This window comes from Micrasema longulum, unplaced genomic scaffold (assembly GCF_059751315.1).
Source record: "Micrasema longulum isolate JH-2025_06_02 unplaced genomic scaffold, ASM5975131v1 h1tg002856l, whole genome shotgun sequence".
NCBI lineage: Eukaryota > Metazoa > Arthropoda > Insecta > Trichoptera > Brachycentridae > Micrasema > Micrasema longulum.
The window spans coordinates 1-20011 of NW_028279978.1; the positions used below are offsets into that span (position 1 = coordinate 1).

The following is a 20011-nucleotide window of genomic DNA, read 5'->3' on the forward strand; positions in this document are numbered from 1 at the left end:
TCCGGGTGCAAAGTTATTTAGAAGCGCACTCGGCGGGCACGACGTATGATGTCAAAGTAACGTGACACCCACAGCGACAACATTGATAGTTATATAGAATCATACAAATCCTCTAAATATTTATTATATTTTCAACGTAATTCACGATTTGAGAAAATACCCTATTGAATCTTTCACAAAGTTCTTTAAATGTAAAAAAAAAACCCATTGAGACAGTGCCAAAATTACAAATCTTTAAAAAAAACTATTTTTAAATATTGGGGTTAAATTTTTTGAAATCGACTTTATTAAATTCATTAAAATATCCGGTCTTATTACACAATGTTTCCGTAAGTTTTACACTTTGTTTAAAACTAAATTTTGCTGTACACGAGGTTTGATAAAAAAAAATACACAGAATATTTTAATTTAAATGTTTTTTTTTTCCCTACTTTGGTAAACATACTTATAATAATTGTGTTAATCTTCGGCCATTTTGGAGGCGTAGCTGGTTTTTGACGGACAAACTAGTAAGACGCGTTGAGGTGATCAGCGAATTTTAAAGATTATTTCAGAGAAAAAACGATAATGCGCCCACCCCCGCCCTGCGGTTTATTGATGATTTTTTTACAAAAAACCAGACCGCATTGATGCCAGCCACCGTATTATAAAATACAAGCTTTGCTGGACAGTATTCGAATCCCTTCATGAAATGGCTCCGAGATACCTATCGGACATTTGTATTAGGGAAAATACCCGTCAAAGAAAATCTACTCTTAGGTCAGCATTTGATTCAGGCAGAGGAAAACTTGTCGAAATGCGGCGCACCCCAAACACTAGATTCGGAGATCGTGCTTTTGCCGTTGCCGGCCCCTCTGCCTGGAACAGATTGCCGTCAAACATACGAATTATGGACAGTCCCAGTCAGTTCAGATCCCAACTAAAATCTTTAGTTTATCATACCCTCAATTTTAAATCAGAAAATATAATATGTCAGTTTAGCTAAGTTAGAATGTGAGTTTAAGTATACAATTGTAAAGTGCCCTTGAGGTGATTTTTCACAAAAATGGCGCTATGTAAATCAGACAATTATTAGTATTATTATTATTCATCAGACTTGGCTCCTTGCAACTTTTTTTTGTTCCCAAAGGTGAAGAGAACTATCAAAGGACGACGTTTTGTGACCAGATCAGACCATGTCGTACCAAAAACTGCATTTCAAAAAAAACTCTGGCATAAGTGTATTGTATCGAATGGAGATTACATTGAAGAGGACAATATTAATATTGAGAAATAAATAAAGATTCAAGAGAATATGCAAAAATTCTGTGTATTTTTTGATCAAATGGTGTACCTATCTTAAATGCAAATTTGTAACTTTGGCATTAGCTCGATCACAAAATATTTACAGATTTAACTTGTTTATAATAATATCTTCGTGGCGAATTAATAGTCACACTTATATCACCAAAGCACCGTCCAGTGAACATATTGATCCCTAGTACTGGATATTGATAAAAACTGAGTCTGCCCACATTAATCTATCAGTGGAAGGTCAGGTTAGGTGCGAAGTTAGGTAAGGTCAGGTCGGGTTGGCACTCCTCGGCTGGAACACACTCCTATGTGTCGTTGGGGTCTATGAATAGCGCACTGACTGCGAATATTAGGAACACGACACCGCCGATCAGAGTGACTGAAAAAGATAAAAAATGAGTCATTAAAATGTATTAAATGCTAAAATCCAATTATCTGGATTAATGAGTGCCAGATTTTATTGCTTTTGAAATAATACAGCGAATTGGAATCACACCAAGAATTTAACTAAACATGTCCAGCAAAGTTAATTGCCCAATTAGAATAAATTGAAATTAAAACATCTCACATCACATCTACAGTCAATTTGTAGCCACAAAGTTGTTTTACCGGCAGGACATCGCAGAATTTAAAATATACACCCTCGCCCATATGTTTCGCCTCACAGATTATGTTATTCAGTGCAATCCCCCTTAACAGTCTCACCTGAATATCATAAATTTTGCCCAGATGAGACTGGAATGTGAGACCCCAAACACGCACTCCGTAAGATATAATCGATTCAATGAGCGAGGTAGAAAACATATAGTGGAACTCCAGTCCAGATCGTCATCAGGAAATAAAAAATAAAAGAGAAGTTTTTGACAATGTTTTGAGTATGTCCAAATGTTTGTAGACAGGCTGAATTCCCTCCATAGGGGGTTATTTAGATCTAAATTTCTTGTAACAGAGAGAGAAAGCATTTTTGAGAAGGGAATATGGAAGTCTAGACATTTATTGGGCTTATGACCTGTCATTGGCTGGTTAAGTGGCAACTTTACACACACTTTCATGGGGATTGAGGGTACATTGGGGTTCAAACCTCTGATCTGCGAGTCCATGACACTAGCCACGAGACCACAACCCGGTTCTAACCGAACTCCGGTCAATTTAGATATGACTAAAAATTTCAGATTTAAAAAAAAACTATAACTAAAAGTCGCATTTCAAGCTCATTGAAAAACGAGTAAAGCTCTCATGCGTGGGGATGTCAATAGGGTTATGCAAGGTCGGGTCAACTTTACCCGTCCTGACGGAGATCCTCTGCGCCACCATCCGCCCCCCGAGCACGGCGAGCCCCGTGCACAGCGAGTGGCCCGCCACGCCGCCCAGCACCACGCCCCACACGTCCTCGCGCGCGCCCAGGATGACGGTAGCCAGCTGCGAGCGGTCGCCCCACTCGGCCAGGAAGGTCATGGAGGCCGCCTGGGCCAGGGTGCGCAGCGCGGCCCCCAGTGCGCGCTTGCGGCCCGACGTCCGCGCCGCCTCCTGGTCCACGAGAGACATGGCGGCGTCTTTTTCATACTGGATAGAAAGATAAAAAGGATAGGTCGAGTCTTAAGGCACGCTCGTAGTCTATATTATTATTATTCTTATCAATCTAGACCCAGCCGTTCGCAATAAATGGTGACATGAAATAGATTTCAAATGAAAAGCGAAGACTGCAACGCGGTACAGATCCTAAATACATAAAACACTAAACCTGACGACGAACGCTGTAATGCGATCCAAAATGTAGGAAAAAATTACAAACGAATATTAACTCAGAAAAACGAAGTGTGCGTTCTGATGAACGGCCGTAAAAATCTAAGAAACTTAATCATAGTTTTTTCACAACGCACTAAGCAGGGACATCTAAATCTAGACGTCGAAAGAAATGTTACAATGGATGATATTGAATTGGAAGGAAGTTGCTATTTGATACTATAACATCTTCAATAATATATTGTTTATGTGTCGTGCAAATTGAATAACAGTGCTTGAAAAAATAACAAGATATTTTCACAGCATATGTACGCGCGCGGTACCCAGGATTCACACCTCAACTTCTCCCGATGGAATATTTAAATCAGAATTTATTAAAGAGTTGCATATTTTGACTTGAAAGATACGGTGTACCTTAAGTGCTCCAACTTCTTGAACAGTCTTTTTAAATACTCTTTCAAAGTCAAGGCATAGTACATCCAACGGATTGTGATCGTCGCACTCCTCAGTCCAAATATTTAAACATTGTAACAAATTGGTGACAGGATCTCCTGGGGACAAATCTGTGTTGTTCTTGGATTATAATTTACTATTACTGTTGACATCTGTCCGTTAAATCTTGAAGAAACGTATTCTCTTTTTAGTAAAATGAATAAATGGAACTGTGATAATCTTCGCCATTGACCGGGAGATCAGTTGAAATATATTTGCCACTTTTACACTTAGAGTATATCTGTTCATCAAAGGCAGACGGATGCATATCCAGAATTTGATGTAATGACATTTCGATTTTCGTGTCCAATTTATAATAATGTTCATTGAATTTGAAGAAATGTAAGTCTTATAATGAAAAAATCAATGTATTAAGATACTGAAAATACAAATTAATCCTATAAATCACTTAATGAAAGTATATTCTTTGGGCTTCTTTTGAACATTTGACGTTTGGATTTGAATCTGTCTGCTTCAGAGGTACAGATATAAAGGGTAGAGATGCATGATTGACACGTTTGTATTTTTCAGATTGTTTGTTTTATTAGATATTTCATATTTTTCTTATCTTTTGTGAGTAATTGATTATCAAAAAGATTCGTAGCTTAAGTATTCATTAGGTATAGCGGTAATAAATCCATGGTCATCAACAAAATAAGTGTTTAAACTAATAAATAGAACATGAATTTTGTATGACTTTTGGAAATCACCTGGACGGTACACATAACGATCGCCTGTGTGTATCTACCGATCGACTACAAAGCCGGCTCCTTTAATGTCTCGATACATACATTCGGAAAGATAGTAAAACAGATGGAAAAAATATAATAACTAAATTTATTTTTTACACTGGTAACTCCCTTACGCCTAGATACACTTATATCTTATATGTTAATAGGAGACAGAACCTAGCGACATTATTTCCACATCTAGGCGTTCGCTTTATTAAAGTGACAGTTATGTCGGAATTTAATTCGACTTCAAAATTTACTTATTTCTCTCATGTTTTTAAAAGGCTTTTAAGAAAAAAAGTGCCAACCTCAAAACGATTAAAATTTTTGATAAATCATAATTAAAGAAAAAATTGCTCGGTGGAATAAAATTTTTGACACTTTTAATGCGTAGATAAACGTATCGAGAGGTTCTAGACCCGTCGGTATAAACCGATGTACTTACATCAAAACTTGATGGCGGGGGTATCGGTAGTGTACCTTTATAATCGGTCGGAAGACTTTTATCTTCAACTATGAAGTCATACTGAAGTTATGTCATTTTAAAGCGTAGATATGTGTACCGTGACATACGCTTCCCCTTATTAAATTCTCCAATTCAACAAATTCTATAATTTTTACAGCGTGTAATTCAATGAACTTTTCCATTGAGAAAAATATTTTTCTTGGATTCTTTTCTCGCAGCGGAAATCGAACCGGCGAAGCAGGTTTCACAGCCGGCCGTCTAACCGACTGCGCTTTATCACGGTACAATACATCATACGGTAATATAATAATATATCACGGTGTAATATTGATAAGGATTTACACACATCACAACAGCAAGGTAAATAAACATGGCAATATGTCAATTGGGGATTAAGAAAAAGATATGTAAAACATATAAAGGCCGTCGGAAAATGATTATACATTTTCGTAATTCAATGAACTGATCAGCGCTTCAATTTGCACTCTACCAATAGTATAAATAAGTACACAGATCTACAGTACCGATAATGGCCATCGATTTCTTAGGTAATTACGTTTCATGAAAGATAATGCGCATTATAATAATTCCACGCACCATGCGGAGTCAACAAATTAAAACATTTACATTTATTTTCAATTAAATCCAACGAATTGAGGACAAACTTACAAAGATGGCAAAGGAGAAAAATTGCACATACGAGGTGTGTACATACATACCAGTGGCGAACGGTGATTTTATTTACAGGTAAGCTATAAAAAAAATATCATTTATTTGTACCTACATAGTAGGTAGATAATGTAAGTTATATATAATAGGCGGCCTCCGTGGTGTAGTGGTCAAGACGCTTGACTCACAGACGGAAGGTTCCGGGTTCGATTCCCGGTGAGAACACAAAAATTAAATGTGATTTTTCTCAAGCCTGGGTGTTCTGTGATGTAATTCACCGCTGTAATTGGGCCTCCTGGCCTGTTGTGGTGCAAAAATAAAAAAATAAAAAAATAACAACTATAAATTGCTAATTTTTCTGTGGTTCTGTGTGATACACCAACTCTCAAACGACGTAACTTCGTGATATATTTTATTGTGTAGCTGTATTATCCATTAATTTAACACATAAATTATATAAAAGTTTATGAGAAATAGCACAATGAATTCAGTCAGTATTAAGTATTCTCATTACGATTGAAATGTCAATTGGCCGATTTGTTCTAGAAATGAATAATGCCAAAAACGGCCGCGTCGAGCGCCACACGTGTTGCGAGTCATATGTCAAAAGTATCATTTCAAAGAAAAATAGTCCTTAAGAAATAATATTTGGAATACTGTTTTCACATAACATACCTGGTCGTCTCTCTTCCTCAGGTCCTGCTGGACTTCTTCTAGCTCCTCCTGGCCCTCGTTGGGGTCCATCCTCCAGCCGTCGCGCAGCATCTTCAACCCGAACAGCGCGAACAGGGCCGCGCTCAGGTAGTACGTGTACGCTCGCGGCACCAGAGTGGCGATCCAACCAAAACCCGCTATAACAACACAAGGGGGAACATTACTTAGCTGTAATGGAGAGGGTTTTTCCCTTTCAGCACCCAACACTGCATTCTTACGCCGACCGCAGCATATCTCAATATTGATGATTTTGTTGATATTTCTTGATAAAACTTCATAGTTAATGATTATGATAAAATTATAATAAAATAAAAATACTTATTCGATCTTATCTCCAAAATATGTTAAGAATAGTATAAAAACTGTAAATGTTGTAAACAATTCACCAGTCTTGAAGATGCCTACTAAGGCAAAAGCGCTCGTTGGTCAAAATAATAAAAAGTAAAACTAAACCAAGAAGTTTCATTGATAAGTTTATTTATAATTTTATCATAATCATATCTCAATATGTTTTTGCTAGGTGAAGATAAGATGATCAGTACTACGCTTCAGGTGCCAGTCCAAGGGCTATGAAACGTTCTAGAATAAAAGACTTTAAAGAATTTACTGTACTTCGGATGTAAATTGTAGATCAGAAAAAGGTTTAGACCCCAGAACAACAGCCATATTAATTATAGATTATCTATATTACAAGATTCCAGTCTGCCTTTGTTGTGGCGTCTGGTAGACAAAATTATTTTTTAAATTCTATAACCGTCAGACTACACCGGCTCGGAAACTTGATGTGTTTCGTTTTCAAATAAAATCAAAACTACTTACATTTAATTTTAAAATTTAATTTAGTATGAAAGTGTAATTACCCGACAGTCCCGTCATCAGGGTGAGTGCGGAGATGGCTCCGGCGAATACGAGCAGGCGGGGGTGACGCATGGCCATGATGGCGGCGATGAAGAACGTCTTGTCTCCCAACTCGCTGACCACGATCACCGAAAGGGAGGCCAGCAGTGCCTGCATGAAGCCGGACCGGGCTTCCGACTCCGCATGCTGCAAGAGAAGAGAAACATCTAGAAATATATCATCAAGTAAACTAAGACACTGAGAGACATCGGTTCGCTGACCTCCATATCGTTGAGTTGTGGGACTTTAAGGTGAATCAAACATTTTCTGTATGCAAACAATAGACTGCCAAAACATTCAAATAATTCATAACAAACTGCTGAGTCTGCTGTGTGCATCTAGTTAACATTCACTGAACTAGCACCGATAACTCTCTCGGGAAGGCCATTCCATATCTCCACAACTCGGTTTGTCGGGAAGTTCTTCCTGGGGTTGGATGAGAAGGAGGTAGTTTTGTGTTTCAATGAATGAGCTCTGAGATGGCGGTTTTCATTCATAGTGAACATTGTTTTCAACTCGGGTACATTATATTGCTCAGTTAAGGTGGAGTCACCACGCTGCCTCCGCTCTTCCAGTGAACTTAACCCGAGCTCCCTTAAGCGGTCCTCGTATGATTTATTTCTTAGAGAAACTACCATTTTAGTTGCTCTTCTCTGGACTTTCTCCAACAATTCTATGTCTTTTTTTAAATCTATAAAATTCTTAAATAGTGTAATTTTTTTTCAACAATGTTTTGGGTATGTTTAAATGCTTGCAGACTGGCTGGATTTAAGTCAACAAATGGAAGAGTGTAGGAAATATGGATGTTCAAACATAGGCAGGATGGTGAATGTTACACAGTGTGTAACCAGCCAATGACAATGCATAGAGTCCCATATTCCCTTATCAAAAGTGTTTTACCTCTCTGTTGCAACAAATTTAAATATGAACACCTCCCTAGGGAGAAAATGCAGCCAGTCTGCAAGCATTTGGACATACTCAAAACATTGTTGAATTAACTACCCGGTAAAAGAAGTATAAAAAATTGGAAAATCGTTTTCAGGCGTTGCCTAGTAGGTGAGGTGGTTAAGCCGGATGAATCTCACCCGCATGATAAAGGTTTCAGCTCTTTTACTTCACAAAAGTCAACAGATGGAAGAGTTGAGGAAATATGGATGTTCAAACATAGGCAGAATGGTGAATGTTACAGTGTGTGTAAAGTGGCCACTTTCAACCAACCAATGACAGGTCATAAAGCCCTGTAAATTCCTAGACTCCCATAATCCCTTCTCAAAAGTGTTTTCCCTCTCTGTTGCAACAAAAAAAAAATTTATGACTATCAAGAGATTCATAAAAAAATGTTATAGTATTTTTTAAAACAAATTTCATGATTTATATGACACATAGGTATCGCTTTACAGTAGTCTTTCTCAAAGTAGGTGATAACGCCCCCTTGCGGGTGCTGAAGGCCGTAAGGGGGGCGGTAGAAGGCGTAGAGAAAATTGAGGAGCTTTGAGGCGGCGTAGGGGGGCGAAGGCTGATTCATTTTTGTCGTGTGTGGTGCCGGGACCATGTTGACTTTAATTTAAGCCTGTCTTTGTATATGTTATTTAAGTGTCTGTGTATATAGTCAATTCGTACCTTTTGAAAGGCTTTTTTTGAAACTGAATGTACCTACTGCAGACTGCGACACGGTACAAACTACTAGGTACACATAATTTTTTCTACACAACACAGTTTATCCTCAAGATGGCTCCTGTATCATTAGCCAAAACGTCGGAACGAATCCAACAGGATACAGGATACCACAGGATACAGGATCACCCAAAAATACTATACATCTTGTTCTCCATCTCTGTTGTAAAATGCTAATTAGTTGAAATATTCTAAAACAATTATTTGACACCGTCCCTGGCCCAGATTCTTATCATTAATTTGGCATATCCAAATATTTTCCACTCTGGCAATTTACTGCTGTAATCAAATACAAAAATCTCTTTTCAATCATAATTATTATTATTATAATATGTCTACATTTGAGATAGGGTGTAATCAGTGCAAAAATCCTTACACTTAAATGATTAAAAATAAGCAAAAATTATCAAAGATAAATTTTATTATTGTAGCCAAATTTTCTAGCACGGAACAGTAGACGATGCCTGCTTATTCTTACTCTAGTAGATTGGGTTCAAAATAAGCTCCCGTCGTCACTACTACCTGAATAGATCCATTGTGGTGGGTCCGTAAGTCGGTTTTCGCCCTCCAAACCCGGGTTTAGAGCGAGCGAGGCACTCGTAATGCTTAATCTTCCGCTTCGAGCCCAGGTCCTTGAAGCGATGGGCTATTAGATAGGATGTGAGGGTTTTACTTGCAATGGGCCTGGTTTTGACTAGGATGATGCCAGGTTTTGAATAGGTTCTTGTCTTGAACAGGGGGATTCTGGGAATACAGTGGATTTATGGATGTAATTGAAACGGGCAAAATATCATGATAAGGATACTCAGTGTGAACTGTTTAGGAATGGCCGGCGGAGGGATGGTGACGGTTCTGATATATCAGATTGGACTTGTTTCTCCCAGTTCACAGGCTAATGATTTAACATACCCTATCCTATCGCCAATGTTAGGATCTGTGTTAGGATTTTGGAGGTAGTGTCTTGATAATTCGATGTTCCTCTGTGATTTGGTATAGATACGTATTGTTTTCTTCTGTTGCTCGAGTGCATGTTGTATAAGGCAAATTATTCTAATGTTTCCTATATGTATTTGGGTTTTGTGTCTTGTTTGATTTGTTTGTATTACTACGTTCTTCTTCCTTTCCGAGGCGGGATCTAAAGCCGCGGTCTCAATCGGAACTAACACTGTATTCCTTCACTGTCATACTGGAAAATTAGAAAAAGGTGATTGTGCTGACCATGTGTATTTGATTGATCACAAATTGACAATACTGCAGTGAGGGGTACAATGAAAGCTTTTAAAGTTTCTTTGTTTTGTTATTTTCGCGGTTTGAATACGAAATTGGATACGAAACTGAAGTAAGACACAAGTCTTTATGAACAGTTTCGGAAGAGGGGTGGATGCTTTCATATCCCATCGCCCTCAGAATTGTGAAAATTAGAGTAAGGGTGATAAACAAATTGAGTATATATCTATTGAGGTGCATTTATGGTAAAAGGGGCATTGAAAGCAGTAAATGTTAGTTCAAATGATGTGAATCTTTTATAAATAAAGAATATATTTTATTATTAAATGAAATAGTAATTAACCGTTGAAAGCCTCGAATTTGTTTTTGCAATGTGCAGATCTGAAAAGAGACCACAAGATCTCTGAAACGGATCCGAGTAGTGGGGGTTTTCAATGCAATGCATCTGAGTGCAATGCAATGCATTCTCGGGAGATTCTTTGTTCTGTTTGTATCCGCTCTTGTTTCCACACCGCAAGTTCTTATTGGTTTAACGTGTCATGTTTATATGGACTTTATTTATTTCACCACACAACAATTCTCAGGCAGTCAGCTGTCACAGGGCTTCATTAGACTGCTCTCTTACTTCCGAGTATAAAATCGCAAAGGCTGGATATTTCTATGCCTGTAGCTCAATCACAAATATCGAAGTGCCAATAAGCGAATTTCTCACCATGGTTATTTATCATATTCGCGATCACAATGGAACATCCGTGAACACCTAGTATTACATGTCGAAATATTTACATTTCGCGACGCATAATCCTGCTGCACAATCACATACTTGAATTTCACCGGTGTAAATATGGAAAATATTCCTAAACTGCTATATTTATTTATTTATTCATTATTTATCAAGCTATTTATTGCATTTAGCAGGCGGTCGGCAAGCCAAATGTCAAGAAAAGCAGTCGCCATAGTAATTGTAATTTAATTTTCACTTTTTTGTATTAGATACTCCTTACTATTTTGCAAATGCAATATATTGTATTATTTATTATAGTAAACGCTGATTTTTCGCCAGTGAACTGTATTTATTTACAAGGAAAACAAAAAAACAAACCAACACGAGCGTTGACTTAGAGCATACATTGACTTATGACTGCGATAACTTAAGCATGTTCATTATTGTTCATTGTGATCGCTCAAATGCTTAGCATGTTTTTAAGCACGTCGATAGTTGTTTGTGATTGAGCTACTGGATACTTAAAGTTGGATTGTCGCTCTATTAGCTTATCCTCGACAACCAGTGAAATAGTGATTGATTTAAAAGATATTGTCCTCAATCAGCAAGAAACTTGAAGCATTTATCAGATGTGATTGGGGCGCTGCGGTATGAAATCCCACCAGCAAAGACGAAGGTATTGACTCCTAATTGTGCGTGTGACTTCTAGGTGAAAAGGATGTCAACCACATATTCATTTACTGTGCTAAGTGCACCGTTCATTTTGCTGCCTGCATTCACTCTCCTTTCATAATCTTTTCCCACTCTTCCATCTCTTAAAAACATGCTTTTACTCATTTAAGACATAAGAAGAACGCAAATATTTATTTCATAAAAAATAAAGTTTACTAGGGATGGAATGACTGAGAAAGATATTGAAAGGAGGGTGAGTGCCGGGAACAGAGTTAACGGCGCACTTAAATCAACCTTGGTAAATAAATGATTGTCGCAAGAGGCAAAATCAGCAATTCACAATGGAGTCGTGGTCCCGACTCTGATGTATGGGAGCGAAGTAAGGACTTCGAAAAACAAGGATGAAAAAAGGCTGAATGCTGTCAAAATGCGATCTCTCAGGCGAATGTGTGGTAAAACTATGTACGATAGATGCACAAATTTCGAGATTTGTACATTATGTAAGGCTGAGATAGGCATTATGGACAAAATCAAGAACATGTAGAGCGAATGGACAGCGAAAGAACGGCAAAAAATATTTACAATGTGAGTGTTGATGGATACAGAAATAGAGGAAGACCGAGAGAGACATGGCATTACCAAATCCAACAAATACTTGAAGATGGGCATGTCAAAAGTCGGAATAATCGGCGCGCGTGCATGAGAAGATGTAGGAATGTAGAGGAAGCGAAATCTGTATGCAAAGATAGAGTGATTACGGGGAAACGGCGTAATAGTTTGTTTTTATTTAAAAAAAAGAGTTATTGCATCAAAAGGAATACACAATTTTGATAACTTTCTTTAGAAAGGTTTGTCCAGTTACTTAAATCAATTTTTCAAAAGAAGACGTATTTATACATCTGCCGTCAGATAATTTTTCTCTGGACATTGAATTCTACAAAAAATATTTCTACAATAGATATTATCTTATCTCATTATCCATACCTACTGTGATATTCAACATATCTCTCGGCTAATCATTTGGAAGAGTCAATAACTTTTAAATCACTGTGTGCGTACATTAAATAAATATTAATACCCTCTTACTTAATTTATCAAAGATAATCGGAATAATTTATTAACACATTACAACAGACATGGAAAGAAATATGGAGGTCGAGGCGTTAACAGGACTTATGGCCTATCATTGGTGGTTGGTTTAAGTGGACGATCCTTAGCATGTAAAAGAAAATTGTTTTATTTGGTCAAATTAAATTTAGTACTGAAAACAGAAAATTCAACTTCTGTCGAGCACCCTTGAGGCTATATATTATGAAAAATGGCGCTATTAAAGTTTTCCACAATAATAATGATACACTCTTATTCTTAGTGGTGGGGGTCAGTGCTATGACCTGTGAAGATCTATTGTGACTTGTTGATTCTGTTGATTCTGTTGTGATTCTGTTGATAATGCATGTCTCAGCCTTATACACTTCACGGACCTCGACATTTGTGCACCTATCATACATCGTTTTACCACACATTCGCCTGAGGGATCGCATTTCCACAGCATTCAACCTACTTTCATCATCATTTTTCCAATTCCATACTTCGCTCTTATACATTAGAGTTGGCACTAGAACTCTGTTGTGAACTGCTAGTTTAGCCTCCTGCGTTTTTTGTTTGTTAAATATGCAAGTTTTTTCAACGAGGAACTTCAGCCCTACGGGAAATTGGATACAAAAAATGTTTTCTTATGTGCGGTAAAAATTAGAGCGTTCAATTATACAGCAAAGTTTCTTGAAAATATTTCAATAAAAATGAACTTCTTTGAACGACGTCACTAGTTCATGTGAATCAACCAATGATAAAAGAGTTGTGGAAGACTTTCCGTCAACCGACCAATTGGTGGAACTGACCGAGAAGAGGAAGAAAACTTGATACGTCACATGCGAAGTAATTTCAGAAATACAAAACTAAGTTTAATAATAATTCTATTAACAAATGAGAAAAATTAAAAAACACAGAACTTCCTCATTGACAAAGACCCTCTACATGTGGCATGAAAAATATGAAATCTGACATTAGCCCTTCTAGATCCGTACCACAGATATGTATGTTTTTTTTTAAAAAACCAATTTTAACAACAAACCACCACGCCATTTCTCCGTAAGGGTAGGCGGAGAGTTCTCATGCAAGAGCACTGATTATTCCGACTTTTGACATGTCCATCTTCAAGTATTTGTTGGATTCAGTCTTTCTCTATGTCTTTCTCGGTCTTCCTCGATTTCTGCATCCATCAACATTCGCATCATAAATCTATTTAGCGGTTCTTTCTCGATCCATTTAAAACTGCAAACCAACAAAGAACTCATTTCTTGATTATGTCGATAATGCTTAAATTAATAATGATAAGAATATATGTTATAATATATATATTATCATAAATGGTGCATTCGCAAAGTTTTACTCCAATCGCAGTGTATCAGCCCACATTTATAATACACATGACAGCGAGACAATCAGTCTTACACTTCAGGAGCCAGACCAGGGACTAAATAAATACTTCGTAACAACCTTTTCGGGAATCAAATCTGATACTCTTGCATGATAGGCAAACATACTAATCACTATACCACGAAGCGGACAAATAATATTAACAATAGCATAAAAACATAACTTAATCGATAATCAGACTGTTGCGTTTTCCATGGCAATTTTCAGTTGGAATAATACTGAATAGTATGCCATTGCTCAACTGTTCGCCCTTTTCTAGAATATGCCTCCCAGAATAGTGGTCTGGTCTCCATTCTATGTGGATTGTATAAATCACATTGAATCAGTCCAACATCGCTTGCTTCGAAAAGTAGCGTGGATGTTTGGACTAGAGGGAAGTAACTATTCATGTATAAATGTTCAATATTTCTGGTGTATAAAAACCAGTAGCGTGCCTAGGGTTTACGAGTAAGGCAAGCCCATATATATATTTTTAAATCCACATGTGGTGTAATTCCCTGACGGCCTCATAGTTTAGTGGTCAGCGCATTTGCCTACCATGCAAAAGGTCTCGGGTTCGATTCCCGACATGGTTGATTTGAAATATTTATTTTAAAAGGTGTTTTTACACTAGAATGTGTCATAGTCCCTGGACTGGTACTTGAAGCGTAAGACTGATCATCTTACCTTCACGTAGCAAAAAATATTAAGATGTACCTACTGCGATTGCAGTGCTCTATGCACCATTAGGTGCGGAAAAGGAATGATGATGAATTCACTATTGTGAAAACATGATGTATGCTTTCTTTACTACAGTTGTACAGTCTACAAAACATCCAAAAGGTATATTATGATGAATAACAATATTTTATGAAAATATGCATAGGATAATCTTTCTGAGTTCGTTTAAATAAACGAAATAAAGAAAACACAATATTATTTTATATAAAGTAATTCCTCAGATATCAACCATTACCAATAAGTAACATTAATAAAATATAGCATGCGTAGAGTAGAATAATAGTCATCGGAACCCATAGATACATAAATATAATAAAGATAAATTATAATTGATATAGAATATTGGAAAAGGATAGTAGATAGGCAAATAAAAAAGAAACGTCGGCCATCTCCGAATTTTTTTTATTTATGACGTTTGCACAAAATGAAGTAAATTATCATAAATCTTAACCAGTACGGGTCTTTGATCAATGAAGATAAAAATAACCGTTTAAAATTATCAAATTCTGCAAAAAAGAGCATAATAAACAATCGTAAAGTTAGTTCGATACGAAATACAAGATACGCTCTCTGCCAACTTTACCTTAAAGAAGCTGGCTTCAGATTCCCATATAAAACTCAACATATACAGACAAACATTTTATGAGTTAACTGTTTGTTTACATGCGAATTGCACCGTGAAATAAGCCCCATAAGAACCCCACGTGCGAGAGCGAGATAAGAATGTCGTTCGCGCACACGGATTTCATACGGTTCGGATCTCGGGATGCGTACAATATAATCTGTGACAGTACTAACGTCGAACAGATCTCTAATTCTCATTTGGCGCGAAATTTAAACAACGAAATGAATTATTTTTAAGCGTTTGGTCCAGATTTGGTAATTTTGAAATAAAATTAATAGGCAAGCCCGGCTTATGGGCTTCTATGGAAATACCGCCACTGATAAAAACGTATAACTAATATTGACTCTATATAATATATGTTCGGCATACTAAATGGTATAACCGATGTGCCATCATTATACTGGGACAGATAAAATTCCATATTCCGACTCATAGGTTGAGAAACAATGAATAAAACAAACTGTGGCTTTAATTCTCCAATGACCCGACCCGTATTTGTCGTATTGTCAACTCAAGACAAGATCTGGACTTTTTTGGTTTAAGTTTAAAACGATTTAAACAAGCAGTAAATAAATATTCCAGATCTTGTCTCGAATCCCTTATGTTTGACAATGCTTTTTTTCTTCTTTTTTAATGATGTAATAACTTATACAGTGGTGCCTCGCATAACGAACGCCTCGCACAGCGAACGCTGCACACAACGAACTTCCTTTTCGTTCATTTCACGATTCATACAACGAACTTCGCTTCACACAACGAACTTCGCTTCACACAACGAAGTCGCCCACTTCACACGATCACTGCCGATTTATTGCATCCTTCCACGCAGGCAGTCGTTAGTCACTGAGCAGTACGCTTAACTTACGCACGTGTCGCAGCAATCGTTGAAGAGGATGTAGAGGAGCTTATTGAGGAACACAAAGAAGAGCTGACAACTGAAGAGCTCCAAACACTTCTGGCCCAACAACAGGACAATGCTCAAAGGGAAGCGTCATCTGATAACGAGGAGCAACAATCAAACAATCAACCAATTCCAACTGCTGACATCAAGAACATCCTGGTCAAATGGAAAGCAGTTCAGGAGTTTACCAATACCCACTATCCGGATTCCGCTGAAGCAAACAGGATCAACGACCTGTACTCCGATACTCTTGTCCGTTATTTCCGGCAGATGTTGAAGAAAAGAGAGAAACAAACGACTTTGGACAGGTTTTTCACTGCACCATCGGCCAAAAAGCGGAAAATGGATGAAGATGTGCAAGATTCGATTATTTCTTAAAATTAAAAAATGTGTGTTTTTTTCATTATGTTTTTAGATGTATCTAAATAAAAATAATAACAAAAAATTTATCTTTTTTTTATGTCATCTTACCATATTTTATGCTACAGAACGAATTATTTTTTTTAACATGTATTGTTATGGGAAAACGCGTTTCACATAACGAACTTTTCGCATAACGAACTTGCTCCTGGAACGAATTAAGTTCGTTGTGTGAGGCACCACTGTATTTACATATAAGGTATTAATTTAAAAATACTTGGTACACTTCCACTTATTTATTTTGACCAATTAGCGCTTTCACCCTCTAATGGGCATCTTCAGACTGGTGAATATTATACAGTGTATGGATAAATTATATAAAACTAAATATTTTCTTAAGTGTAGGTACATTTAAAAATAAGTTGAAAAATATACAATACGCAATATTGCAATGGAACAGAATGAGACAAATGATCGAAACATGTGTTAGTGGTGTACTTTAAGAGGATATTCTATGTTATGAAAAATATTTATTGTTTTATTACAATGCACAAGGTCTAACTAAGGGGTGTAATGAGGGTGAGTTTTTAAATTCTATCTGCTGATTTATTAAAATTCTATCGCTATTATTTTTTATCCTATTTATTTCTAAAATTTCCAATCTATCTAACTTTTGACCTTTTTTAATGTTTTTGAATTGTTCTTATGACCTAATATTTATCCCTACGAATTGTATAAATGGACAATGTCCGTAAATAAATAAATAAACACAGTGCCTTATGATCCATTTAATATAAATGAAGCAGAGACAAGCAAAATAGAATACAAGAAGTAAACATGAAAAGTGTGACAAGATGTATGAATATGGAAGAATGGTGACATGTGTGGCAGTCAATACTCTCTGCCTACCCCTACGAGTAAATGGTGTGACAGTAGTAAGTAAAAAAATATATATATATTCAAAGGCAGCTTTGCAGCGCGTATTTTTACCTTGAAGAAGGCGCCAAACAGTTTTTCACGTAAACCAGTGTGAGCCGTTGTTGAGGTAATATCCAACGCGGTGCTAAAGCCATCGTGAGTTTGACTAGAGCTCGCATACGAAGTACTACCCAGCATGGAAATCCCAGCAAAATCCATTTTAAAAATGGTAAAAAAACACTCTAATTTATATACTAGTACATTTGAAAATTACACATTTTAAATGTTATTTCAAACAAAATAACTGTCCACTTTAAATATTATGCAACAATTATGCATACTTTTTTATTTACCACTAAGTTACTTCACAAATCTCACAATATAATGTACACAATATTATTGTAACTCTATGGGAAAGTGTGGTTAGATAGCTGACCGTATTTCAAACATTTAAAAATGTATGGTAACAATTTATTTGAAAAAAGAACCCAAAACAAAATGTAAACACTGATTTCGAACTGTCAAGCACCGAGGTTTTTTGAACTTAGTATTTTGCAAATGCCTTGTGACAATACAGAGATTATAAATATATTAACAAGTTAACAACACGCGGGTCTGTGACCACCTGTGGCGACAGTATAGCGCTGAATGAGAAGTTAATCAAATATTTGTGATAAAAAAACAAGTCGCAAGGATGGCAGCTAAACTGAACCGCTTGTAATCTATCTGATAATGTAAAACAGGTGTTTATTTTTAAATAATGTTGTGTAAATAATTAGTTTAAATGTTTCAGAATTTTTTAAAAATTGCATTACTTCAAATTTATATTTGAAGCACTAACTTTGTGGCCATTGATTATATAGGGTGGGTAGTTGGACACTAATAATAAAAAATAAGTAAACGAAAGAATTTATCTGCACCATAAAATCATTGATATATATGTATATGTTACCGGAAATCTATATAATCCCTTATTCTATACAAGACTAAAATAACTTTTTTTATAATAAAGTAAATAAAACAACTTTGTTTTTCTTGACTTCCCGGAAATCTAACACTCTATCATCGGTCGATTCAGAAGAACTAGTGACATCGTTCGAAGTAATTCGTTTTTATAATAAAATAATTTCATTATTTTTTCATACATTGTTAAAAAACTTCGACGTACAATTTAATGCCCTAATTTTTCCCGCAAGTAGGAAAATATTTTTCATATCCAATTCCCCGTAGCACTGAACTTACTCCCTGTCAACTGTATAGAGAATTAACGATTTTTTCACTGCAACTAGATTAAATTAAAGTAGTTATATTGAAATAAGCTGTGTTAATTACGTGATTATGGAATTAATCTTTCGGCGACTTGTATGAAGGGCATCTGTAGATTTAAGTAATCTTTCAAAATAATGATGATAATAATTTTATTTTTCACTAAAAGCTTTTTCTACTGTTTGTATAATCGAAATTTGGCCATGAGTACAAATGACAACATCAGACGTACGAGTAAGCCCTCCATATAATTTGCCAAACTCACAGTTAAAGAGGCAATGAAAGCAGTAAGGGTTAAATTAAATGAAAATCAAATTGTTTTTTAGTATGAGCAAAACCGATAGGAAGACCTTTAGTTTTTAAAATGGTTTTCGGGTATGGAGGAAGTGCTTTCACTGTGGATTTTAGTGAAGTTAAAGAGCTGAAACCTTTATTGATAAAAGTGAGATTCATCTGTTTCAATAAATTTCCATCTTGATAATGAAAATTTTCACAAATTGAATTAGATGGACTGCATCAGCGCGGATATGACGATGTTGGAAGTGAGGAACAGAGGAAGGGCAACAGACCGGCAAGAGTGAAGGAGACTCCTGGATTCAGCCAAGGCCATCCAGGGCAGTCGAGCTTATGATTATGATGAACTATCAATGTATGGAAGCCTATTGGAAGCCAATTTATCTATCAGCGGAACGCACCGAAGAGAACTTGTGACGTAACACGTGTAATCACGTTTTAATCTTTTGCTGATGAATAATATTTTTTTATAAAAGTAAGAAGACCCTATTGCCTATTGCCTACAATGGACTGTTCAGTCAGCGAGTTACTATATATTTAGAAAACGCATTCCAATCTTTGAGTTTAATGGTGGCGTATTATTTACACAAATGCATTTCAATTAATAAATTTAGCAAAAATGGGTTAGTTAATAAAGAAAAAAAATCATTTTAAAGCGTTAAAGCATGTCCAAATGTTTTTAGATTTGATTCCACCCCTTAGAAAGTCATCATTTTTAACCTAATAGTGCATAAGGCAATGCATTTCTACACCAACTGCAGTGTATCTCGATCATAGATGATCGGTCTTACGCTTCAGATCAGTCCACAAAGACGGGGAAATATTCTAGTGAAGATGCATTTTAAAATTAATATTACGTGTCAACCATGATACTATGGCAATATTTTCATGGCGCAAAAGCACTTGAAAAGGATAATATATATTTTTTTTGTTTTTCCGTCTGGTGTAAACACTAAGAAATCAGGTTTTCTGACGTAAGCAGGCCACATACGCAAAGCGTGAATTTTCCATTTTTTTTATTCAGAAACATTTGCGGGCGTGCGCATGTCAACTCACCGAAATTTAACAAATTACGGCAGGGATGGAGAACATTTTAGAGAAGGAATATGGAAGTCTAGGCATTTACAGA

At 36.4% G+C, this 20011-nt stretch overlaps 1 protein-coding gene across 1 annotated transcript; it reads right to left on the reverse strand.

The window, feature by feature from the left end:
• Position 1: 1 nt before the first annotated feature.
• On the reverse strand, positions 2–17972 carry LOC148271458 (putative divalent cation/proton antiporter TMEM165). Its single transcript, XM_088241360.1, has 5 exons — positions 17395–17972; positions 6969–7152; positions 6070–6245; positions 2577–2856; positions 2–1672 (listed from the first exon to the last, which is right to left on the reverse strand). Exons 1-5 carry the CDS (start codon positions 17539–17541, stop codon positions 1599–1601), a joined length of 861 nt encoding a protein of 286 aa, XP_088097486.1. The 5' UTR covers positions 17542–17972; the 3' UTR covers positions 2–1598.
• Positions 17973–20011: the final 2039 nt, after the last annotated feature.

Bases quoted from the DNA above. Each gene is read 5' to 3' on its own strand.
- LOC148271458 (XM_088241360.1), bottom strand. From the start codon at position 17,541: ATGGATTTTGCTGGGATTTCCATGCTGGGTAGTACTTCGTATGCGAGC. The intron at 7,153-17,394 runs GTAAAAATACGC...CTTCTCTTGCAG, and splicing joins TGTTTGGCGCCTTCTTCAAG to CATGCGGAGTCGGAAGCCCG. The intron at 1,673-2,576 runs GTAAAGTTGACC...TATCTTTTTCAG, and splicing joins GAGGATCTCCGTCAGGACGG to TCACTCTGATCGGCGGTGTC.